At 50.2% G+C, this 25,974-nt stretch overlaps 3 protein-coding genes across 6 annotated transcripts in view; 2 read left to right on the plus strand and 1 right to left on the minus strand.

Moving 5' to 3' along the window:
* LOC308595643 (uncharacterized protein) overlaps window positions 1-6,557 on the plus strand; it is an 89,484-nt gene extending 82,927 nt beyond the window's left edge. The window contains exon 2 of the mRNA XM_081210174.1: window positions 4,198-6,557. The gene's annotated coding sequence lies outside the window, so the exon portion shown is untranslated. The remainder of the gene's footprint in view (window positions 1-4,197) is intronic.
* LOC308595620 (uncharacterized protein) overlaps window positions 1-12,201 on the minus strand; it is a 251,467-nt gene extending 239,266 nt beyond the window's left edge. Inside the window, exon 1 of one of the 3 annotated variants that reach the window (XM_081210080.1) lies at window positions 12,190-12,201. Coding sequence is in view for 1 of the 3 variants with exons in the window: in XM_081210081.1 (XP_081066207.1) it covers window positions 6,584-6,610 (27 nt within the window). In the remaining 2 variants the exon portion in view is untranslated. Of the gene's footprint in view, window positions 1-6,583; window positions 6,986-7,416; window positions 7,492-12,189 lie in introns of those variants that run through there. The other 2 variants (XM_081210079.1, XM_081210081.1) reach the window with 2 other exon arrangements.
* LOC308595701 (uncharacterized protein) overlaps window positions 1-22,491 on the plus strand; it is a 40,300-nt gene extending 17,809 nt beyond the window's left edge. Inside the window, exons 2-3 of one of the 2 annotated variants that reach the window (XM_081210332.1) lie at window positions 1,062-1,206; window positions 2,184-3,870. In XM_081210332.1, coding sequence (XP_081066458.1) covers window positions 2,365-3,621 — 1,257 coding nt within the window. In that variant the 5' untranslated portion in view covers window positions 1,062-1,206; window positions 2,184-2,364 and the 3' untranslated portion in view covers window positions 3,622-3,870. Of the gene's footprint in view, window positions 1-1,061; window positions 1,207-2,183; window positions 3,871-19,462; window positions 19,608-20,078 lie in introns of those variants that run through there. The other variant, XM_081210331.1, reaches the window with a different exon arrangement.
* Window positions 22,492-25,974: the final 3,483 nt, after the last annotated feature.

The following is a 25,974-nucleotide window of genomic DNA, read 5'->3' on the forward strand; positions in this document are numbered from 1 at the left end:
CTTCTGTCTTGTCAGGATTCAACCTCAATCTGTTAGCTGCCACCCATCCTGAAATCACCTCCAGGCACCAAAACAGGGCATGCACCACCTTCACTGGTTCCAATTTAAAAGAGAGGAAGAGCTGGGTATCACCCACATACTAGTGAACACACAGTCCAAACCCCTGATGATCTCTCCCAGCAGCTTTGTATAAATATTTAAAAGCATGGGGGAGAGGATGGAGTTCTGAGGCACCCCACAAGGGAGCACCCGGGGCTGAGAACAATCATCACCTAACACCACTTTCTGGACATGGCCCAGGAGGAAGGAGGGGAACCACTGCACAGTAATTCCCCCAGCTCCTTTGACCATGGTCAAAGGTCTCCAAATCCACTGAGAGATCTGGTAGAACCAGGGAACAGCTTCCCTCTCAATATCTATACCATTGGCCAGGGCAGTTCAAGTCCCATGATGAGGCCTGAATCCCCATTGGAAGGATCATGGTGGCAGGAGCGTTCCTGGTCCTGCAGCCCACAAAAGCTTCAGCCACAATACTTTTATTAGCTTTCAAGGGGCCACCAGATACCTTGTCTTTTCAAATACTCTTACAGTGACGTATGATGTAAACAGCACTTCTGTTTTCCTTGTTCCACATTGGAGAGACTTTGATACACAGGTCTGAGCTCATCTCTCCACCTGAAACTGCTGTGTTAGCAGCAGTGGAAGCCTGGGCAGTGTGCTTGGGGGTCCTGGGCTGCCTAGACAACCAGACCCCCTTCTCAGCCTGGCTGATATGGTCCCAAGGAAAGCAGAACAGTATGTTTGGCACCAGCTTGGCTGCAGGAGTTGAATGAAGAAGGTGTGCAGGGCACTATCCAAGCATCTTAGAGACTCCACTCAAGATTTGTGTAGGTTTCCCTCCATAGCATTTTCTTCTGCTGAAGATAAGTCATGAGGCAGCAAAGTTTAGGATCAGAGTTTTCCTTCTCAATGGGCTCCCTTCCCTTTCCTCTGCAGGATTGGCAGAATCTGCCTTCTTGACCGTGGGATTCACTGTTGTTTTCATCCTCTCCATCCACCAGGGCCTTTCTTTACCTGCAACAGAATTCCCCAACCCACCAAGGATTTGAGACCCATCAGATATCCTCACCTGGTTTAGCCGACCGGTTGAAACCGTTCCTGGGATTGTGGCCCCTGTTGCCTCCTGACAGCTTCTGGAAACCACAGGTGAGAGCTGAGTGCAGGGTGGGGACCAATGGTGGATAAATTACCTGAGAAGGTGCATGACATTTCCCCCACCAAAGGTACTACCGCTCCCCTAACACCCCAGGACATCCTATAATTATGATACTTAAGACAAATCAGGAATAAATTCTTGTCTCCAGAGATAACACAACTTCAGGCCATCAATGAATCAATACCATATATTCAAGGCTGATGTTTCCACTCAGTTATTTCTTTGCCTTTAATATCCAGCTTTTTCAGTGCCAGAAAAGGATAGTCCTGCATCAGAAGAGGGGCTCGAGATCAGGCAGCACATCATTATTATAAAGAACCATTGGGGTGGGTGTTTCTGTCTGGGATTCCCATTTGCCAGCTGCTTTCCTTCCGCTTCTCCTGCTCTCTCCATTCAATGTGAGGCATGTAGATGGAGGTCCATCTCCAAGAACAGGAGCTTCCCTGAGCACCCATTCAGCTGACCCCAAGCACCAAGACTTGTCACTAGTTCTCTTACCGGCCCAGACCACAGTCCCCAGAAAAGACGTAGACCTGGGCCTCCCAAAATGGTCCACTTAGACCTCCTGAGGCCATTGGGACTGTGAAGGTGACTCATGAAGATCTAGAGGTGGAAACGGGTGGATGGAGGATTATGATGCAGAGGATGGGGAATGTCCAAAGGAATCATGAACCAGAGAAAGAGAGGGCCTGTTCACGGACAGAGAGTAGCTGCCTTTCCTTGTGAGGAAACAATTGATTTGAAAAGGCTGTATTCCAAGATCATGCTGCTTTATTAATGATGATTGAGGATTATGAAAGGTTGCAGATGCATTACTATCATTCGACATCATTGCATCTTCATTTCCTAAAAACTGGGAACATCGGTAAGAGGCGGAGGAATATAGGAAATGTTGAAATAAGAAAAGCTGCTAATTGCATTTGATGTGGTATCTTCCCCTTTCTTCTCTTCCTTGAAACCCAAACAGGATTTCCTTTCGTAACACTCTGAAGGAGATGGAGAAGGCAGTCAGATATCCGGGAGATGGGGAACCTTTCATTTCATTAGGAATAGCCATTAAAAAGTGTGAAATGTGGAATATGCTTCACTGAATGGGCACACATATGTAACATCAATGAACTCAAACAGGGGAGAAACCATTTAAAGGTATGGAGAGTGGAAAGAGCTTAAGTCAAAGTGATGAACTTGGAATATATCAACAGACTCACACAGGGCAGAAATTATTTAAATGCAGGGAGTGTGGGAAGAACTTCAGTCAGAGGGGACACTTAACTTTACATAAACGGACACATACAGGTGAAAAACCATATGAATGTATTGAGTGTGGAAAGAGCTTCAATCAGAGTGGAGACCTTAGAAACCATCAACGGACTCACACAGGGGAGAAACCATTTAAATGCATGGAGTGTGGAAAGAGCTTCAGTCAAACTGCGCACCTTAGAACACATCAATGGACTCACACAGGAGAGAAACCATTTAAATGTATAGAGTGTGGAAAGAGCTTCAGTCAAACTGCGCACCTTAGAACACATCAACGGACTCACACAGGAGAGAAACCATTTAAATGCATGGAGTGTGGAAAGAGCTTCAGTCAGATTGGAAACCTTAAATTACACCAACGGATTCACACGGGTGAAAAACCATATAAATGTATGGAGTGTGGAAAGAATTTCAGATTTAGCGGAACCCTTAGAACACATGAAGAGACCCACATAAGTAAAAAACGATTTAAATGCATGGATTGTGGAAAGTGTTTCAGTCAGAGTGCATACCTTAGAAAACATCAACGGATTCACACAGGTGAGAAACCATTCAAATGTATAGAGTGCGGAAAGAGCTTCAGTGTCAGTTCAAAACTCCATTTACATCGACGAACACACACAGGGGAGAAACCATTTAAATGTATAGTGTGTGGAAAGAGCTTCAGTTTCAATGCAGCCCTTAGAACACATCAACGGACTCACACAGGGGAGAAACCATTTAAATGCATGGAGTGCGGAAAGAGCTTCAGTTTCAATGCAGCCCTTAGAACACATCAACGGACTCACACAGGGGAGAAACCATATAAATGTATGGAGTGTGGAAAGAGTTTCAGTCGGAGTGGACACCTCAATATACATCAACGGATTCACACAGGGGAGAAACCATTTAAATGTATAGTGTGTGGAAAGAGCTTCCGTCAGTTCGGACACCTTAGAAGACATCAACGGACTCACACAGGGGAGAAACCATTTAAATGTTTGGAGTGTGGAAAGAGCTTTAGTGATAATGGAAGCCTTAGAACACATCAACGGACTCACACAGGGGAGAAACCATCTAATTGCATGGAGTGCGGAAAGAGCTTTAGTGATAATGTAACCCTTAGAAGACATCAGCGGACTCACACAGGAGAGAAACCATTTTAATGCATGGAGTGTGGAAAGCCCTTCAGTCAGAGTGGACACCTCAATATACATCAACGGACTCACAAAAGGGAAAAACCATTTAAATGCATGGAGTGTGGAAAGAGCTTTAGTAGTAATGGAAATCTTAGGAAACATCATCAGACACACAGGGCAGAAACTGTTTAAATGTATGGACTGTGGAAGGAGCTCAGTCAGAGTGGAACCCTTGATTTATGTCAACAAACTCACACAAAACAAAAACCTTATAAATATCAGGGAAGTAGATAGTGGTTCAGTCCTAGTAGAAGTTCTAAATCAGTCGGAGTGGACACCTCAATATACATCAACGGATTCACACAGGGGAGAAACCATTCATATGTATGGAGTGCGGAAAGAGCTTCAGTGTCAGTTCAAAACTCCATTTACATCGACGAACACACACAGGGGAGAAACCATTTAAATGTATAGTGTGTGGAAAGAGCTTCCGTCAGTTCGGACACCTTAGAATACATCAACGGACAGGAAGACTCACGGACAGGAAGAACTTTAGGAGTTGATACCCTGCAAACCAGCAAGAAACTCAGAGAGGAGAAGCAGTTTAAATTAAAAGATTGCAAAAGTGCTTTATTTACAATGGAGTGTTTAAGGAAAATCCAGAGACTCTCACATGTAAGAACCCATTTAGATGTATGGAGTGTGGGACATCTTCCTCTCAAAGTCCACTCCTTTCTTCAAAGAAATGAACTCAGGAGGAAATCAGTCATTGACACATGTTGTGTATGTGAAGTTCTGGTATTTATGTGTAAAACTGTATAGTAATGAAATATTGAATGCAATGTCAAACAATGTGATTATAATCTAAGACGTAAAGTACCTTTCGATAGGGAAAGGGTGAGGGTTTATCTGGATTGCTGGTGGTCAGTGAGGATTAGGGCTGGGCGATATATTGTCCCATACTGGTTTCTAGACCACATCGTGAAAACCTTTCAAAAACAATTAATATGGCGACACATCACAGATCACAGTGTGTGTTTCTGGGATGCTCATTTGCCTGGAAGCAGACGGCAGAAAGCTTTGCTTTGTGAAGTCCTTGCAGATGCAGAATTGTTTACTTCCCTCCCAGATGACAGGAAGCGAAACACACACATCCTTTGCCCTGTGTCCTTTCAGCCTCTTTCCTCCCTTGCTCCTTTCTGCCGGTGTGTGTGCCCGACTTTGATATTCTGTGTGGTGTATTTTTTTATGGCTGAAACTGGATTTGCTCTCAGGAGCTAAGTTTTGTGCCTCACTGGGGACCCAGTGAGAACTGTATGCTTTGAAAACTCAGTAAACTATTACTGAAGAAGTCCTGCTGCCTCTGTGTGTGTTTTTGACCTCAGTGTGGGACTTGCTCTAGACATGGCCCCTACCCTGCCGATACTTGGCTCATGCCCTGGAGTTGCTTTACTCAAGCATGCAAGACGGGTGCATCTGTGTGCACTCAAAAGCAAATAAAGTAGGGCTCGCCTTTCTATGAGAGTACCTTGGTACTTTGGGTTACAGACACTTCAGGTTACAGACACTTCAGGTTACAGACTCTTGTAACCCAGAAATAGTACGTCGGGTTAATAACTTTGCTTCAAGATGAGAACAGAAATCGTGCAGTGGCAGCGGGAGGCCCCATTAGCTAAAGTGGTGTCTAGGTTAAGAACAGTTTCAGGTTAAGAACAGACTTCTGGAAGGAATTAAGTTCTTAACCTGAGGTACCACTGTAATGTGTTTTCAAATGTTTTTATTGTTTTTTTTAAATTTTGTAATCTGCTCTAGGAGATTCGGATTACAGTAACGATTATGATGATGTTACATTGCTTAACATGCCCCCTGCCCAGTCATGAATACTTGAGGGCACTCCTTGGTCCATTATGGTCGCTTGAGGCCCATGTCCAGCTCAGGCTACTTCCCCACCCCACAGACCTTTCGGGACAGAGAGGACATGGCCCTGGTCCTTCCTGCTCTGCGCCAGATGGGATGGTTGCAACGCTCTCTGTGTGGAACTGCCCTTGAAGGCGACTTGGGAACTGGTCCAAAACACAGCAGCCAGATGATTGGCTGGGCTGCCTCTCTTTATGAATGGCATTTCTCTCCCACCTCTTTGCCCAAGGAGATCAAGGCGGCATCCATGGGTCTTCCCCTCTCCACTGAGTCCCCCCACAACAAGCATGTTGGATTCCTGTTTTAAAACAGTTGCACTGGTTGTTTCCTTTCCAGCAGGACTTCTCCTGCTCTGGGTGCCTTGGCTTGTGAGACCTCCTGTGGTGCTTTCATAGAACTATAGAGGTGGATGGCACCCCAAGGCTCATCTTGCTCAACCCCAGGCAATCTCAGAGGGCAAACTTGTATCTGGAGGAACTGAGCACTGGAGGAGAAAATGAGCCCTGCAGGATCAGGCCAGAGGGCTGCCTCCTATAGGGGAGACAGAGCAGAGGAGCCACCCATCGCCCTCTCCTCCTCCACAGATTGGGGTCCTCCTCTTTTAACACCACCTTTATTAGTGGCCTCTGCCTCTTGTGGAAGGAGGAGGGGCCAAGATGGCGACGAAGTAAGACGCGCTTGCCGGAGCTCCCCTTTCCAGTTCATGCTGTAAGTTATTCCGCTCCTATTTTTCTCTGGAAGTTGGGACGATAATGTTTTGATGATAACGCCAGGAACTCACCCTGTGGAAGCTTGCAAAGTCAGCGCCATAAATCTCCTTAATGAGCTTCACTAACAACCTGATTAGCTGTAACTTGGGCAGCCACCGGCCGCGCTTCCCTGGCCTTCCACCAGCTCTTGCTTGGCCTTTGTGGGAGGGAGTTGCACAGGTTTACTCTGCCCTGCAAGAGGAAGCGCTTTCTCTTCCCTTCCTTCCTTCCTTCCTTCCTTCCTTCCTTCCTTCCTCTTTCACAGGTGAGGTTTTAGGGACCAGGGTATATTTCATGTCCGAATGTTTCCATCCGCGGACAACCTCTGTTATAAAAGGGGACTGATCCATTCATCCGAATGGGGTTTCTCTGCATGCATTTCCCCGCTCCTGGACCCAAGACCCTGTTGGGATTTCAGATCTCACCAGCTGCAAAGAGCAGCTACTGTGTTGACATCATGTGATGTCTCTGAGTGTGAGACAGGAAGTCTCTGCCAGTTCTCATGTAACGGGAGAGTTACTTTCGCTTCTGAGTTGAAGTGTGAGTCGAGTCGTAGACTCTTGTGTTTGCTGCTCAGGAGAGAAGTCAGGCTTGTAAGAGCTGCTTGTACAGTCTTAATAAAGTAGTGAGTAGACTATGGACTGTCTCTTTCTTCTGTGATGGGATGCCAGAAAATTAGTGTGCTCCTCTCAGGCGGGAGGGGTCGCTTATTACCGGTCTCTCTGGGCTGAGGAAGGATTCCAGCCAGAGATTGACCATCGGAGAGAAGCCCCGGTGTCTTGGGATGTTGGCACCCTTCCTGGAGGCGTTTTTTCCAACAGACCCCTCCCCAAGGGGCCAGCAGCCCATCCATGCAAAGGAAGAGCAGAGCTGCCGCCCTCCTGCGACCCTCCTGGCCAGCCTGAGAGATAATTGGAAAGGGCGGATTTCTTGACTCCAGAATCCATCATCGCAGACCCGTTTCATTCAGGCATGGAGATCTGCTCTTTGGACCAGTCTGCTTGGATCATGTGGATCATCACTGGATCATCCATGATGTCATACCCATCTCACGGGGGGGGGGGCTCTGCGCCCTGACTTGCCCCCCCCTCTCGCCATGCAGCGCTGGGACCCCCGCTCTCCCCATGGGCCGTATGTTGCGAGAGAGGAGACTCACCAGATCCCAGCAGGCGCCCCCAGGCAGCCTCTGCAGAGCCAAACCAATGGGACCCCCACACGCCCGACTTCTTGCAGGAAATGGGGGTTGGGCTTTCGCTCTGGAGGACCCTGCCCCCCGTCTTACTTTCCTGTCTAGGAATTAATACGGAAAGGGGGGGTGCCTCCCTTCCTTTACCCTTCCGCCGGTCACCAGAGGGTCCGAGGCGATGACCTCAAGGGCACCCCTACCTAGACCCCTCAGCCCCCACACCGTTGCATAAGCACCACACTATACCCCTAGCCCAGGGGTCTGCAACCCGCTGCTCCGGAGCCGCATGCGGCTCTTTTACATCTTTGCTGCGGCTCCGGGACGGATACTAGTGAGGGGAGGAGGCGCATTGTGCACCCCGACACTCCTCACTGTGGCAGGCGCTGTACTGGCTGTGACGTCGCATGGGGGCGGTGCGTGCATTAGTCACGCACCGTCCCGACGTCACCTTCCCGCCTGCTGTCAGATCGTGGCTCCGGAGATATATTTGTTTTAAATGTCGCAATGGTTTTGCGGCTCCCAGTTGTTGTTTTTTCTTCGGAAACGGGTCCAAGTGGCTCTTTTTGTCTTAAAGGTTGCAGACCCCTGCCCTAGCCCCATAAATAAAGTGCCTTTCCCTTTCTCTATACGGGCGAAATAAGCCCCTCATTTCCTTAAGTCTCCCTCTCGCTCCATCTTTACTGTGGGTTGACCGTATCAAGTTGTATCCTCCATTCGCTACAATGGCTTCGTTCTACCCAATCAGAACCATGCATTCGCTTTGCAGAGCTAGCTCAGTGAGCTCCTGCACGCCTCATTTGATCTCTTGACAAGCTGCTGACGGCTCCCCGCTGGGAGAATGGAACCGAAACTCGTGAACCCATAAAAGTGTAAAATCTCGCAACAATGTATCTATTTTATTTCCGACTTCAATTGACAATATAATAATGGACTGAAACAGACTAAAACTTTCTAAAATTCGTATAAAATCAACCGCAGCTTCGATTTCCGTGATTTTGGTGTCGATCGACTCACTTTCTTCAGGACTCCATTACACCTCCTCTGTCTCCATAATCCCTCAAGCGAGGAGTCACGTACTCAGGAAGACCCTAATCCGGTCAAATCACTCTGCCTAACCTTTCCTCCGGGCAATACCAGGTGCCAGACTTTACATATTTGGACTATTGTCCTTTCATCGCCAATACTCAGGAAGTGCTTATCCGTGCATGTTTCCAGCTCTGCATATTCCCCCTCCCTCATCAGTATGTTAATCTCTGTAACAGATCCACATCTGACTGTCCTCCAGGGACAGTACTTCTGTCTTGTCAGGATTCAACCTCAATCTGTTAGCTGCCACCCATCCTGAAATCACCTCCAGGCACCAACACAGGGCATTCACCACCTTCATTGGTTCCGATTTAAATGAGAAGAAGAGCTGGGTATCACCCACATACTGGTGAACACCCAGCCCAAACCCCCTGATGATCTCTCCCAGTAGCTTCATATAGATAGTAAAAAGCATGGGGGAGAGGATGGAGCCCTGGGGCAGCCCACAAGTAAGCATCCAGGGGTCTGAACACCACTTTCTGGACACGGCCCAGGAGGAAGGAGTGCTCCCAGTTCCCCTAGAGGGTCCAGAAGGATACCATGGCCAAAGGTCTCCAAAGCCACTGAGAGATCCAGCAGAACCAGGAAACAGCTTTCCTCTCAATATCTATCCCATTGGAGATAATCAGCCAGGGCAGTTCAAGTCCCATGATGAGGACTGAATCCCCATTGGAAGGATCATGGTGGCAGGAGCTTACAGTGGTGCCTCGCAAGACGAAATTAATTCGTTCCGCAATTCTCTTCGTCTTGCGGGTTTTTCGTCTTGCGATGCACGGTTTCCCATAGGAATGCATTGAAAATCAATTAATGCGTTCCTAGGGAAACCACCTTCAGGCCAGGTCCGGGGACAGTCTGTCCCCGGACCTCTTCTGAAGGCTGGGGGGGGGGGACAAGGGCTTTTCTTCCCACCCCCAGCATTTTAAAAAACCCTGGGACAGCGGAGGACTTCTCCGCTGTCCGGGGGATCTTAAAATGCTGGTGGGCGGCATTTTAAAATCGCCCCGGACAGCGGAGGACTTCTCCGCTGTCCGGGGCGATTTAAAAGCCCCTGGGAAGGCAGGCAGGGGGGAGCAAAGACTTTCGCCCCCTGCCCGCCTTCAGAAGGTGTTCCCACCCCCCCGCCCGGCTTCGCAGCAGCGCTACGAAGCCCGGCAGCTGGGGCAGCTGTTCCCGCCCCCCTCCCCCCTTCGGAACATCGTTCCGAAGTGGGGCGGATGGGGCAGCTGTTCCCGCCCCCCCTCCCCCCTTCGGAACATCGTTCCGAAGTGGGGCGGATGGGGCAGCTGTTCCCGCCCCCCCTCCCCCCTTCGGAACATCGTTCCGAAGTGGGGCGGATGGGGCGGCTGTTCCCGCCCCCCTCCCCCCTTCGGAACATCGTTCCGAAGTGGGGCGGATGGGGCAGCTGTTCCCGCCCCACCTCCCCACTTCGGAACAGCGTTCCGAAGTGGGGCGGATGGGGCAGCTGTTCCCGCCCCCCCTCCCCCCTTCGGAACATCGTTCCGAAGTGGGGCGGATGGGGCAGCTGTTCCCGCCCCCCTCCCCCCTTCGGAACATCGTTCCGAAGTGGGGCGGATGGGGCAGCTGTTCCCGCCCCCCTCCCCCCTTCGGAACATCGTTCCGAAGTGGGGCGGCTGGGGCAGCTGTTCCCGCCCCCCCTCCCCCCTTCGGAACATCGTTCCGAAGTGGGGCGGATGGGGCAGCTGTTCCCGCCCCCCCTCCCCCCTTCGGAACATCGTTCCGAAGTGGGGAGGATGGGGCAGCTGTTCCCGCCCCCCTCCCCCCTTCGGAACATCGTTCCGAAGTGGGGAGGATGGGGCAGCTGTTCCCGCCCCCCTCCCCCCTTCGGAACATCGTTCCGAAGTGGGGCGGCTGGGGCAGCTGTTCCCGCCCCCCTCCCCCCTTCGGAACATCGTTCCGAAGTGGGGCGGATGGGGCAGCTGTTCCCGCCCCCCTCCCCCCTTCGGAACATCGTTCCGAAGTGGGGAGGATGGGGCAGCTGTTCCCGCCCCCCTCCCCCCTTCGGAACATCGTTCCGAAGTGGGGAGGATGGGGCAGCTGTTCCCGCCCCCCTCCCCCCTTCGGAACATCGTTCCGAAGTGGGGCGGCTGGGGCAGCTGTTCCCGCCCCCCCTCCCCCCTTCGGAACATCGTTCCGAAGTGGGGCGGATGGGGCAGCTGTTCCCGCCCCCCTCCCCCCTTCGGAACATCGTTCCGAAGTGGGGCGGATGGGGCAGCTGTTCCCGCCCCCCTCCCCCCTTCGGAACATCGTTCCGAAGTGGGGCGGCTGGGGCAGATGTTCCCGCCCCCCGCTTCGGAACAGCGTTTTAAAATGCTGGGGGTCGGCAGCGAACGCTCCCGACCCCCAGCATTTTAAAACCTCCCCGGGACAGAGACTTCTCTGCTGTCCCTTGGAGATTTTAAAATGCTGGGGGTCGGCAGCGAACGCTTCGCTCCCGCCCGCCAGCATTTTAAGATCGCCCGGGGCAGGCGGGGGGGAGAAGGCAGGCGGGGGGGGAGCAAAGACTTTTGCCCCCCGCCGGCCTTCAGAAGAGGTCCTCTTCTGAAGGCCGGCTGTGGGCGAAAGTCTTTGCTCCCAACCGCCAGCATTTCCCTATGGGCTTTCGTCTTGCGATGCAAGCCCATAGGGAAATTCGTCTTGCGAAGCGCCTCCAAAACAGAAAACCCTTTCGTCTTGCGGGTTTTCCGTCTTGCGAGGCATTCGTCTTGCGGGGTACTACTGTACCTGGTCCTGCAGCCCCAAAACTTCCAGGCACAATTCTTTAATTAGCTTTCAAGGGGCCACCTGATACATTGTGGTCTTTTCTTCGAAAAACAAATATTTTGAATACTTTTACAGTGCCGTATGATGTAAATATGGGATGCGGGTGGCGCTGTGGGTTAAACCCCTCCCCACCAAGTCCCCCCACAACAAACACGTTGGATTCCTTTTTTAAAAAACAGTTGCACTGGTTGTTTCCTTTTCAGCAGGACCTCTCCTGCTCTCAATGCCTTGGCTTGTGAGACCTCCAGTGGTGCTTTCATAGAACTATAGAGGTGGATGGCACCCCAAGGCTCATCTAGCTCAACGCCAAGCAATCTCAGAGGGCACGCTTGCATCTGGAGGAACTGAGCACTGGAGGAGAAAACGGGCCCTGCAGGATCAGGCCAGAGGCCTCCCTCCTATAGGGGAGACAGAGAAGAGGAGCTGCCCATTGCCCTCTCCTCCTCCTCCACAAATTGGCCTCCTCCTCTTTTAACACCACCTTTATTGGTGGCCTCTGCCTCTTGTGGGAGGGAGTTCCACAGGTTTTACTCTGCCCTGCAAGAGGAAGCGTTTTCTCTTCTCTTCTCTGCCTTCCTTCCTTCTCCTTTCACTGGTGAGGTCTTAGGGACCAGGGTATATTTCATGTCCGAATGTTTCCATCCGCCTACAACCTCTGTTGTAAAAGGGGACTGATCCATACATCTGAATGGGGTTTCTCTGCATGCATTTCCCCGAGACCCCTCCCCAAGGGGCCAGCAGCGCATCCATGCAAAGGAAGAGCAGAGCTGCCGCCCTCCTGCGACCCTCCGTGCCCTGACTTGCCCCCCTCTCGCCATGCAGCGTTGGCACCCCCACTCTCCCCATGGGCCCTATCCTGGGAGAGAGGAGACTCACCGGATCCCAGCAAGCGCCCCCTCTGCAGAGCCGAACCAAGGGGACCCCCACACGCCCGACTTCTTGCAGGAAAGGGAGGGGTTGGGCTTTCGCTCTGGAGGACCCTGCCCCCCCTGTCTTACTTTCCTCTCTAGGAATCTAGCTCGTTTCCGTTTAACCCTTGGGAAGCCGAGCACACCCAACTCACGCCTCTCCCTCTCCCGAGAGCCGGAGCATCGCGCACCAATGGCATCCCGAGAAGGTGGAGGAGGAGAGATTTATGGATTACTTCCGGCAAGGGATACATTCAGTTTTGGACAGCAGCTGAACGGCCCCCTAACAGCTGGCCCCTGAACACGGGTCCTAAGAAATCCTCACTGGCTCCCGGTCCGTTTCTGATCACTATTCAAAGTGTTGGTGCTGACCTTGAAAGCCCCGAATGGTCTCAGCCAGAGGAAAACATTTCCGCAAAAAGATCAAAACTCCGGCATGTAGCCGCAGGTGATACAATAGGAGCCTTTCTGCAAATGGCCTTTGCAACACAACTCACTGGGTGGTAACAAAGTACACACATTTGCCTCTTTGAAACGTAGCCCCGTTTCCTCAATGAATCCGCCCATTTCTGGATGAAATGTAACTTCTGCCAGTAAAGCTGAGTTGAAATAGTAAGGAGAGCAAAACAGCAGCCCTGTCTGACCCCCGTCAGCCTCCAGACTCCCCAAGTCACGTGACAGGAGATTCTTCCTGAGCCCCCCCCCCGTGAGATGAGTATGACATCATGGATGATCCATTGATGATCCACATGATCCAAGCAGACTGGTCTAAAGAGCAGATCTCTAGGCCTGAATGAAACGGGTCTGCGATGATGGATTCTGGAGTCAAGAAATCCTCCCTTTCCAGTGATCTCTCAGGCAGGCCGGGAAAAGGCAGGGAGCAGGAATCGTCAGGCATCCCAATGTACAGGCTTGTAATGTTGCCAAAACATGGAGTCTGATCTGATTTCCGTGTACAACGCATTTTGTGACGCAACCGGGGATGTTTTTGGGGTGCTCTCTCTGTGACGGGGGGGCTACTATCTGAGGGTGTCCAAACTGCAACGCGCTTTACTTCTGGGCTGCTTCACTCCTCGCATGGGGCGGGAGGGGGGGGGGCTCGGCGCGCAAACAGATCAACAGCTGCCTTGCTTTCTTCCTGGCCTCATTGTGTTACCTCTGACAGAGACACAAGAGATGAATTTTACCTGGCTGTCGGGGCTGTGTGTGCAAAAGCCCAAGCCCCATTTTTCCGTAACACAGGAGTCACAGAGCCCAACCTGCTGCTCAATGTGCACCAATACCTAAAACATGGAATGGATCTAAGATCGTGGGGTGGGGTGGGGGCGGGGGGAGGGAAGGATTTTGCAATGTAAACATTCGGGGGGGACCGCACTTTGCAAATGGATTGCCGAGATCAGCCCCTCTCCCGCTCGCCTCATCCCCTGAACGAAGAAGGGAGGGTGGAACCTTCCTCTCCTCCCCCCCCCCATTCCTCCCTTCCTGGTACATCCTCCTCTCACCCCGCCCCCACAACCCCAAATCCCTCCACCATGCGCTGCTCCTCCTCCACCACCTCCTCCAATCCGGCTTCTGTTTCCGGAATGAGGGGAGAGAGCCCCCCTCCCAAACTGCCTGCTTCTCCCGCAAGTGGAGCTTCTGCGCCGGATTGCTGCTCTGCGGCGTAGCTGGGGGGGGGGGGCGCTTCGGAAAGGAAAGGCGGGGCGGCAGGGGAGGGAACCCCCGCCCGATGGGTGTTACAGGAAAGGAAATGAGAATCGGGAGCAAAAACAAAGAGGTAAAGGGGTCGCGGGGGGCGGAAAGGGGAGAAAAGGACCCTGAGACCCCCGCCAGCTCCCCAAAGCGACTTTCATGGACACCACCGGCAGGGCCTGGATCCCTGGACGTGTGCTGCGAAGGGGGCTTTCCTTGCCCCTTAGGCGCCTTGGCAGCGGTGGACATGGGGAACCTACGCAGGGGGTCCCCACGAGAGCCCCCTTGCCCCGTTTCCCCCCGCGCAGGCATCCCTGGGACCCTGTGGGCTCCGCACGGATAAAGGCGGGCCATGAAAGGGTTAACGGGCGTGAGGGACGCCTGGATAGAGACCCCCTGTCCCTAATCTGTGCGTCTTGGGGTGGACCCTCAGGATGGAAAGATGGGGGGTGAGGGCTGAGCCGCGCCAAGGGGGGGGGGCTTTGGATGCAGGGGAGACTCTGGGAAAGAGGGAGAGAGTCGAGGAAGTGGGGAGGGGGAGCATCCCTGGGCAGGGAAGTGCAGCAATGATGGGGGTAGAGATAGGTAGAAAAGTCTTTGGTGAAACGTCTTCATCGTGGCGCCTGTGGGGATTCTCTGGAGGGGCTGCCTTGGCTTCTCCCTCCCACCTAGGAATCGGCCACCCCTTCAAGGCAGCCAGAGGGATCCCTGGAAAGTGGGGGGTCATGTCCCCCACCCCTTCCTTCCTGCAACCTCCATCCTCTTCCCATAAGCCCCTGCCCTGTCCAGGAAGAGAGGAGGGGAGAGGCCTTCTCAGAAGCAGCTCTTTGTTTCCGCAATCCCACCCAGGAGGCAGCCAGAAACCTTTTCCTCTCTCTCAGGCTTCCATCTTTAAGTTTCTCTTCCACTGCATGGCTCCAGTACAAAGAAAAGACAGTAAAACATCAGACATTAAAAACCTCCCGATAGAGGGTTGCCTTCAGCTGTCTTCTAAATGTCAGAATGTTGCCCATTTCCTCGCCCTCAGCCTGCTTCCCTGTAACTTCTGTTAAGGAAAAATCTAGGTGCGAGGCTTTTCAGTCATCCAGCTCGTCGGGCAGAGCCCACGGGTCCCTGCAGAATAAAGGAAGGAGTCCTGCCAACCGGAGCAAATAGCTGTAGACCAAAGTTTATTGTGCAGTAGGTTCAAAGAGCAAATTTTGAACCCCAAGGATGGAGTGACAAAGACTTTTAAAACTTTCCCACCACATCCCAGAATACAGTTCGAAGGGGAGAGGTTAACCTTGGCAAACATGTCCAGACAAGTCCTTGGTACAAGATTAGCATAAGCAGACATGGCAGGGCAAGACTCAGGTATAAGATTAGCATAGACAAATATGTCTTTTTTTAAAAAAATGTTTTTTATTAACAGACCAATCATATCAAATCAAATCACATAAATTCTGAATTACAGAGCCCAATTTTAAATTTTGTTGGGGGTACCCATATTTCAAGTTCCGAAAGGGGTCCAATCCTCTTATTGCTACTGCTTTAAAAGTCCACAAATCTGTCCAAATAATGTTCAAAATTCTGTCCAATCCTTTCTTGCTGTTTTCCACATCTCTTCTAGTTGTTTTCATATATTTTTCCTCTCTCTCTGTCTTTGTGGCCTCTGATTGTCTCCATAAGCAGGTTCAAACAAATTTGTATTCCTGTGTGGGTTTTTCCGTTCGTCCAAGAGTCATATTTCAGACAGCCACTGTATTTCATCGTTTCCATAAAGAAAAGCATTCTTGCTATCTACTTATTCACTTTTCGCAGGTTTGTCCCTCTTTCTCAGTCCTCGAAGAGGTTCTACCAGGTTCTACCTGGAATCCAGTGTGAAAACAAAGCTTCCTCCTCCCGATAAATCTTTCGACAAGACCCGTCAAAATGGCGACTCCCTTTTTGTTGCTGCGCCATCAAAAGCCCTTGTTCTTTTTCTCGATCTCACATGTCAAGCTTTCGGTAGTAAATTATTTCCACACAGTTTTTAATCATCCTGCTTAGGTCGGTTATGCAGTGGATCTTTTTGAGAAGGGGTTATTGAAAAAAAGAAAAAAACTTTTTCCCCCTCCATCCAGTCCCACTCCGGCATACTGAACCTGATGTAATTTCTTCATGATGTATTCCGTTAAATCCAAACCCGTTGCTCTCGTTTCACAGAGGCCACTTCAGTTAGCAGTTTTCACTCCTGTTCTTCACTTCAAATATGTGCATTTGCTTCATTTCCAATTAAATATCTTGAGCTTATGCAAACCAGTGCGCGATCAGAGACAGCGTCCGGGAGAGCCGGACTCCACCTGAGGGCTTTATGCCTAGTGCCCTCACCCCCTTCTTTCGAATCTGGGGGTGAATTATGGGCACAGCAGGCAAGGCAGTCCCCCCCCCATTCCCTTGGGGGGGGGCAAGGGAGGCTGCATACTCCCATCACAGCCTCTTAATTACCTTGTGTGGGTCAGAGAGATGTTATTGTCAGCCATCTTCCAATTCACCCCCTGGTGCCCCCCCCCCCCCGCATAGACAAATATGTCTTAAGTACCCACCACCCAAAAGTACAATCCAGGTTCCTTTGCATGTTTGGAGCCTGAGGCGAGTCAGGTGATGAGATTTGGCTTCCTTTGGCTAACAATGAGCCCAGCAATTTTCACCTCTGAGAACTTCCTGGAATCCTTTTGCCAGGGGAAAATAGCTTTGGAATGGGGGGAACTGGGAAAGGAGATGATTTTATATTATTTTTAAAGTTAGGTGACTTCCCTGAGCTGTCAAGTTGGAAGGATATATTCAGGCATAATATTTGTAATATTTAACTTTAAAGATGTGCCCCCCCCCCCGTAATTTTCGTAACACTTCGCTTCTTGCGCGCGCGCGGGGTGGGGGGGAATCAGCAGAAGACCTTCGAAGGAGGACCTCCCTGTCCAGACTGAGCGATGTTGGTGGAGATGCTCCTTCAGGTCTACAGGGCTGAGGCTGTTGAGGGCTTTAGGTTGCAGATCTTGCTGCTCCATAACGATCTATTTCAGCAAATAAATTTATTACTGAAGGCAAAGAAGCATAACAGGATTCAAAAAATAGCAAAAACTTAACTTACGTAAAACCCTATCTCAGCATACCAAAACAGCTCTCAACTAAGAATCACACAAGCAGAGTAGAGAAATAGCAGACTAGGAAGTGGGACCAGGCGCCTTTAAGCCTTGTAATTTATATTCCATTAAATGTCAGAGTAACCTTGGGACTAGATAACAAGCCTGGCTCACTCCAGTTTAAACCAGCTTCATCTGGTTCCCCAAAACAAGAAAGGTTCTTCATAACCTCATCACAACTTATCCCACCACCAGCTCTCAGCAAAAAGAAACTGCTGAGTTTCAGGAAGCCTGCATTAGATCAATACTTTTCTATGCCAGGAAAATGCAACCATGACACTTAAAGGTCAGCACTAACAATTTGAATTGTGCTTGAAAATGTGCTGGGAGCCAGGTAAGGTCCTTTAGGAGCAGTGATATGTGGTCTCGGCGCTGCTCCCATTCAGTTGCAGTTTTGGGTCACCTTCAAAGGTAGTCCCATGTAGACCACATAGCAGTAGTCCAAGCTGGAAATAACCAGAGCATGCACCACTCTGGCGAGACAGTCTGCGGGGAAGGAGGGTCTCAACCTGCGTTCCATATGGAGCTGCTAGACAGCTGCCCTGGACACATAATTGAGCTGCGCCTCCATGGTCAGCTGTGAGTCCAAAATGACCCCTAGGCTGCACACCTGGATATTTAGGGGCACAGTTACCCCATCAGGACCAAGGGGTCCCCCACACCTGCCCACCCCGTGTTCCCCAGGGACAGCACTTCTGTCTTGTCGGATTCGAGCTCAATCTGTTAGCCACCATCCATCTTCCCACCAACACATGGCCTTCACCACCTTCACTTGTTCCGATTTAAATGAGAAGAAGAGCTGGGTATCACCCACATACTGGTGATCACCCAGCCCCAAACCCCTGATGATCTCTCCCAGCAGCTTCATGTAGATATTAAAAAGCATGGAGGAGAGGACGGAGCCCTGAGGCACCCCACAAGTGAGAGCCCAGGGGTCTGAACACTCACCCCCCAACACCACTTTCTGGATATGACCCAGGAGGAAGGAGGGGAACCACTGCATAACCATTTCCCCAGCTCTCCTAGAGGGTTCAGAAGGACACCATGGCCAAAGGTCTCCAAAGCCACTGAGAGATCTAGTACAGTGTTTCCCAACCGGTGTTCCGCGGCACACTACTGTGCCGTGAGACATTGGCTGGTGTGCCGTGGGAGGGAGGCGGGCGAGTCGGGCGGTGAGAGGCGGCGGCGGCGAGGATCCGCGTCGAGCCGGGGGCGGCTCCGCGGTGGTGGTGCCGAGCGGCGGGGCAGCGCGTGCAAAAGGGAGGAGCGCGAGACAGTGGAGGAGGAGGAGGCCGGCATGTCCGGGCAGCAGCAGCAACAACAGCAGCAGCAACTCCCGGCGACGGCTCCTCAAGCCCCGCCGCCACCGCCTCCTCCGCCCGCTATCGCCGCCACCACCACAACAGCCGCCGCCGCCTCAGTTGCCGCCGTCCCTCAGTCCCTCGCTCTGCTGCCTCCTCCCACCCCCAAAGCTTGGAGGTTCCCCGGCAAGGGGGAGGGAAAAAACTTTCACTTTTGTGCGTCCCTCCCGGCGTGACGCTGCGCGCTGACGTCACGGGGCGGGGCTTTAATGGTGGTGTGCCGCGAGATTTTTTTTCAGTAAACAGGTGTGCCGTTGCCCAAAAAAGTTTGGGAAACACTGATCTAGTAGAACCAGGAAACAGCTTTCCCCTCAGACTCTAGTGCATGGGAGATCATCATCCAGCGCAACCAGTGCAGTTTCAGTCCCATCATGAGGCCTGAATCCCAATTGGAAGGATAATGGTGGCAGAAGCTTTCCTGGTCCTGCACCCCCAAAAGCTCCAGGCACAATATTTCATTAGCTTTGAAGGGACCATTGGATACTTGGTGGTCTTTTCTTCAAAAGACAAATATTCTGAATACTTTTTAATTGATGTATGATGTAAATAGCGCTTCTGTTTTCCTTGTTCCACATCAGAGAGACTTTGATACGCAGGTCTGAGTTCATTGCTCTCCCTGAAACTGCTGTGTTAGCAACACTGCCTGGGCAGTGTGTTTGGGGTTCCTGGGCTGCCTAGACAACAAGACCCCCTTCTCAGCCTGACTTATATGGTCCCAAGGAAAGCAGAGCAGTACGTTAGGCACCAGCTTGGCTGCAGGAGTGGCTGGGCACCATCCAACCCTCTTAGAGACGGTGCCACTCTGGATTTGTGTAGGTTTTCCTCTATAGCCTTTTCTTCTCCTGAAGATAACTCAAAAGGAAGTGAAGGAGTGCACCAAAGTTTTACGACCAGAGTTTTCCTTCACGATGGGCTTCCTTCCCAGGTTGATGAGCCCCATCTGCCCTCACTTTCCTCTGCAGAATGGGTAGAATCTGCCTTCTTGACTGTGGGATTCACTGTTGTTCTCCTCCTCTCCATCCACCAGGGCCTTTCTTCACCTGCAGCAGAATTCCCCAACCCACCAAGAATTTGAGACCCATCAGGTATCCTCACCTGGTTTTGGTGGCCAGTTGAAGCCGTTCCTGGGATTGTGGCCCCTGTTGCATGCTGACAGCTTCTGGAAGCCACAGGTGAGAGCTGAGTGCAGGGTGAGGACCAATGGTGGAGAAATTGCCCCATAAGGTGCATGACATTTCCCCCACCAAAGGTACTACCGCTCCCCTAACACCCCATGACATCGTATGATTATGATATTTAAGACAGTCCATCAATAAATCAATACTACATTTTCAAGGTACTACATATTCCACCAAGTACAGTTTATCTATTTGCCTTGAATAGGCTGCTTTTCAGTGTCATTTTAGGATAGTCCTGCATCAGAAGATGGGCATGAGATCAGACAGCACTTTTTTTAAAAAAAAAATTAAGCTGCTTTATGAACATTGGTTGAGGATTTTGAAAGTTGCTCATGAATTACTATCATTTGATATTGCAACTTCACTTCTTAAAAACTGGGAACATGGGTAGGAGGTGAGGGAATGTGGGAGACGTTGATATAGGAGAAGGTGCTAATGGAGCTTGATGTGTTCTCTTTCCCTTAGTTCAACTTCCTTGAAACCAAAACAGGATTCCCTTTCCTCCCACTCTGAAGAAGGAGATGGGGAAGACAGTCAGAACTCCAGGGGATGGGTCACCTCCCCCCCATTAGGAATAGAAATTAAAATGTGTGAAATGCGGAATATGCTTCATTGAATGAGGACACATAGTTCACATCAACAACCTCCAACAGGGGAGAAACCATTTAAAGGTATGGAGCGTGGGAAACGTTTCACTGATAGTGGAAAACTTAGAACACATCAGCGGACTCACAAGGGCAAGAAAGGATTCCAGTGCAGAGAGTGTGGGAAGAACTTCAATCAAAATGGACACTTAAGTTTACATCAACAGATTCTCACGGGGGGGAAACCTTTTAAATGTCTGGAGTGCGGAAAGTGCTTCAGTCAGAATGGAGACCTTAAATTACACCAGCGGATTCACACAGGGGAGAAACCATTTAAATGCCAGGAATGCGGAAAGAGCTTCAGTCAGAGTGGAAACCTTAGAATACATCAACAGACTCACACAGGGGAGAAACCATTTAACTGCCTGGAGTGCGGAAAGAGCTTCAGTCAGAGTGGAAACCTTAGAATACATCAACGGACTCACACAGGGGAGAAACCATTTAAATGTCTGGAGTGTGGAAAGAGCTTCAGTCAAAGTGGAAGCCTTAGAACACATCAACGGACTCACACAGGGGAGAAACCAATTAAATGCCTGGAGTGCGGAAAGAGCTTTAATGATAATGGAGGCCTTAGAATGCATCAACGGACTCACAAAGGGGAGAAACCATTTAACTGCCTGGAGTGCGGAAAGTGCTTCAGTCAGAGTGGACACCTCAATATACATAAACGGATTCACACAGGGGAGAAACCATTTAAATGCCTGGAGTGCGGAAAGAGCTTCAGTTTCAATGGCAACTTTAGAGAACATCAACGGACTCACACAGGGGAGAAACCATTTAAATGCCAGGAATGCGGAAAGTGCTTCAGTAAGAATGGAGACCTTAGAAAACATAAACGGACTCACACAGGGGAGAAACCATATAAATGTATGGAGTGTGGAAAGAGCTTCAGTTGCAATGCAACCCTTAGAACACATCAACGGACTCACACAGGGGAGAAACCATCTAAATGCATGGAGTGCGGAAAGAGCTTCATTCAGAATGGAGACCTTAGAAGACATCAACGGACTCACACAGGGGAGAAACCATATAAATGTATGGAATGTGGAAAGAGCTTCAGTCAGAATGGAGACCTTAGAACACATCAACGGACTCACACAGGGGAGAAACCATTTAAATGCATGGAGTGTGGAAAGTGCTTCAATCAGAGTGGACACCTCCATATACATCAACGGACTCACAAAGGGGAAAAACCATTTAAATGCATGGAGTGTGGAAAGAGCTTCAGGCAGAGTGCACACCTTAGAGGACATCGGCAGACACACAGGGGAGAAACTGTTTAAATGTATGGCGTGTGGTAGGTGCTGCAGTCAGAGTGGAACCCTTGATTTATATCAAGAAACTCGCACAAAAGACAAATCTTATAATTATCAGGAAAGTAGATAGAGGTTCAGTCCTAGTGGAAGTTCTAAATCAACAGACTCATGGACAGGAAGAACTTTAGGAGTTGAAATCCTACAAACCATCAACAAACTCAAAGAGGAGAAGCAGTTTATATGAAAAGACTGCAAAAAGTGCTTTATTTATAATGGAGTGATCAAGGAACATCCAGGGCCTCTCACATGGAAGAACCCATTTTGATGTATGGAGTGTGGGACATCTTCCTCTCAGAGTCCACTCTTTTCTTCACAGAAATGAACTCAGCAGGAAATCAGTCATTAACACATGTTGTGTATGTGAAGTTCTGGTATTTATGTGTAAAACTGTATAGTAATGAAATATTGAAGGCAATGTCAAACAATGTGATTATAATCTAAGATGTAAAGTACCTTTCGATAGAGAAGCGGTGAGGGTTTATCTGGACTGCTGGTGGTCAGTGAGGGCTCGGCGATATATTGTCCCATACTGGTTTCTAGACCACATCGTGATAACCTTCCAAAAACAATTGATATGGCAAGACCCCACAGATTACAGTGTGTGTTTCTGGGATGCTGATTTGTCTGGAAGCAGCCGGCAGAAAGCTTTGCTTTGTGAAGCCCCAGCAGATTCCGAGTTCCTGACTTCCCTCCCAGACGACAGGAAGCGAAAAACACACATCCATTGCCCTGTGTCCTTCCAGCGTCTTTCTTCCCATGCTCCCTTCTCCTGGTTTGTGTGCCTGACTTAGATATCCTGTGTGCTGTATTTTTTTACTGCTGAAACTGGATTTGCTCTCAGGAGCTAAGTTTTGTGCCTCACTGGGAACCCAGTGAGAACTGTATGCTTTGAAAACTCAGTAAAATATTACTGAAGAAGTCCTGCTGCCTCTGTGGGTGTTTTTGACCTCAGCATGGGAATTGCTCTACACGTGGCCCCTACCCTGCCGATACTTGGCTCGTGCCCTGGAGTTGCTGTACTCAAGCATGCAAGACGGGTGCATATGTGTGTGACTGGTTTTTGCACCAAACACTCACCCTCACCACCGCATGCTCTCCGAATACTGCTTCTTCACTAGAACTTCTCCCTGCCTCCTACATGTTCTGAAGAAAACTTAAAATGCTGTAATTTAATGGTAGATTTTCCCCAAGCCTTATTGCAAGAGGGGGAAGGAGCGGCTGCAGGTACCAGTGAAGTCTCCTGGGGGGGGCATCTTCCCTCACGAACCCCATGGGGCAATCCCAGAGCTCCTGCTTATTCTGGGGATAGTCCTTTTCCATAGTCCCAGAAGTTATTATTCTTCCTGCCAGAGGACCAGTGTGTATATTATTATCGTACTGAATTTACTGTTGTTGCTGCTTTTGCTGTCATGGACTGGCTGGGTGAAAGGGGGGGAGGCACCAGCTGGGGAACCCCCTGTTACGAAAAAGGAGCAATGCAGCAGCGAGCTGCAGCTGGCTCTAAAGCCAAACAGGATGTTGATGTTTGGGACTGTACCATGGAAACAAAGGGACAGTCTATTCACTGTACTGAGCACCGGATGTTAGCTCAGAGTGTCATCTGACCTGTACTGGAAGTACAGGGGTGGAGTCTCTCTCTCTGCTGTTGGTGTTTGGAGAGTGCAGACGCGTTTCTCCGTACTGCTGCAAAGACAGAAATAAAGGCATGTAAATACATTTCTGTCTGTCTCTTTCCCCTCCCTGGGGAAGGCAGGGAGGAGGAAAGAGTGGTGTGTTCTTCTCACATTTGAGGAGGATCGCCGATAGTGACCTCGCCTGTTTCCTGCTGGGAGACGCAGATGGGGAGGTCAACAAGGAGCTCAAGCCGGGCGCCTGGAGAGTGGCCAGTTCCTCTGACAAGGCTTGAGATTCCAACATATGGTAGCAATGCCGATGGTTCTGATCCATGGAAATCTGCATGAGAGGTTGATGGATCGTTCTTCATCCTCTGCACCAAGGGAAAAAAGATAACGTCTACGTGCAGCTGGAAGCTGAACAGACGGCTGGGCATCGAGACGAGGTGAATGCCAAGCAACGGAGCCCCAAAGCTATGGTGGATTTATGGCTGTGAAGTGAACGTGTTAAGAGGCAGTCTTCGGTTCACTAAAAGTGCCTGCGTTTGTGAGAAACCAGCACTGTGGGGAAAACAGCCGCATACCTTGCATGCCGAGATAAGACTGGTATGCACAGTTGCTAAGCAACGACAAGTCAGAAGAGTGGAAACTTACTGACTGGGGGCTGGAACACAGAGTGTGTTTTGTCTACTTCACTGTTCTTTGCAAGGACTTTTAAGCAGCTTGCGGTTTAACTGCCAAGTGGAGAAGGCAGTAAACAACCAAGAAAGACTCTTGGAATTTTACAGGCTCGAGAGTGAGAGCTGAGGCTTGGATTCAAAATTGATGCCAAGAAGGGGGGAGGCTTGCCTTACCCACCTCCCCTGACTAATGGCAATTATTCATCTTGTTCTGTAAAGATGAAAGCCCTACTACAGAATCAGAGGATCTTTGAGGTGATTGAGAACCCCATCCCTGCAGCACCAATGCCAGGTTGGAATTCACAGAATGTGAAAGCCAGGACGGCTATAATTCTGTGTGTCTCAGATGATCAATTGGTGCATATTCAGGATTTAGAACATGTGCGAGATATTTGGGAGACGCTGCGTAGAACACATCAGAGAGATGCTGGTTCTTCAGCGTTGCTGCATTTTGAAAAGCTGACCAATCTGAGGCTAGCGCCTGATGGAGATGTTCAAGCGCATCTGACGGAGATGAAATTTCTGCGCCAGCAGATGGCGGAACGCAATTTCCCTCTACAGGAGGAGGTATTTTGCTTTATGATTATAAACAGCCTAAATCGGACTTATAAAACGGTTGCCAGTCAGCTTGGTTCCCTACCGGCCCAGGATCTTACGGCGGAGAGGGTGTGTGCCGTGGTTCTGAATGAACACAACAGACCTGCTGCACTGGAAGTGAAAGACAGGGGGAGGGAGGAACGGAGTTCTAACTCCCCCACTGCTGTTGCTACTGGAGAGCATGCTGTAGCTTTGAACATTGTCCGATGTTACAATTGTGGACAGACTGGGCATCTTCAGCGGAACTGTAAGAAGCCACATCAGCTGAGAGGAGCTAAGAGCAGCTCTGTGAAGCCTGAGGCGTCAGGCAAAAGTCATACCAAGTCTCAGGTGAAACTTGCAAAGGCTTTGATGTCGAAAGGAACCACACCAGAGGTGGAAAACACATTTGTCATTGACACTGGAGCCACGAAGCACATGACCCCACACAGAAGTCTGTTTTCAACGTTTAAGAAGCAAAGCTTCACTGTGAAGCAGGCCAACGGTCAGGAGCTGGAAGCGACCGGGTTTGGAACTGTGTATCTTGAGAGTCTGAACTTGACTATAGACAATGTGTACTTGATTCCTGAGTTGAAGTTCAATCTGCTGAGTGTTTCGCAGATTGCAAAGAAAGGACTGAAACTGTCCTATGATGCTGAAAGCTGCGAGATCTTCAAAGATGGAGAGTTGTATCTTTCTGCCAGAGAGAAAGATGGACTGTATTTGTTGACTTTTGATCAAAGTGATTACATGAAATGTAATTCATCTGATTCTAACATGATTTCTCTCGCAGGTGTGACCAAGAAGGTCCAGGAGACGACAAGGGTCGACAGAGCGTTTCAGCGGGTGTATGCTGATGTGATTGGTCCTCTAGCACCATCTAGAGGCAATGCAAGATATTATCTTGTGTCCAGAAGGATGTTATGGTTGATGGTGTCAAAGGCTGCTGAGAGATCCAGCAGAACTAGGAAACAGCTCTCACCTTTGTCCCTAGCCCACCGGAGATCATCAACCAGCGCGACCAAGGCAGTTTCAGTCCCATGGTGAGGCATGAATCCCGATTGGAAGGGATCCAAATGCTCCACATCCTCCAGGCATGCCTGGAGTTGTTCAGCAACCACCCGCTCAATCACCTTGCCCAAGAATGGAAGATTTGAGAATGGGCGATAGTTGGCCATATTAGCCAGGTCTAAAGATGTTTTTTTAAGAAGCGGTTTAATGACCGCCTCTTTCAGTGGGTCTGGGAAGACTCCTTCACAGAGGGAAGCATTCACCACCCCGCAGAGCCCATCGCCCTGCCCTTCCCGGCTCGCTTTTATCAGCCAGGATGGGCAAGGGTCAAGGAGACAGGTGGTTGGTTTCACTTGTCCAAGCAGCCTGTCCACATCCTTGGAGGTAACAGATTGGAATTGATCCCATGTAACAGGACTAGACAGAACTCTAGCACTCTCCTGCCCTGGCCCTGCTCCCACGGTGGAGTCTACCTCCTTTCAAAAAGCTTGTGTGCTCAGCCCAGGAAAATTCTTTGCGGA

This window comes from Podarcis bocagei (genome assembly GCF_964188305.1).
Source record: "Podarcis bocagei genome assembly, chromosome: 10".
Classification (NCBI taxonomy): Eukaryota; Metazoa; Chordata; class Lepidosauria; order Squamata; family Lacertidae; genus Podarcis; species Podarcis bocagei.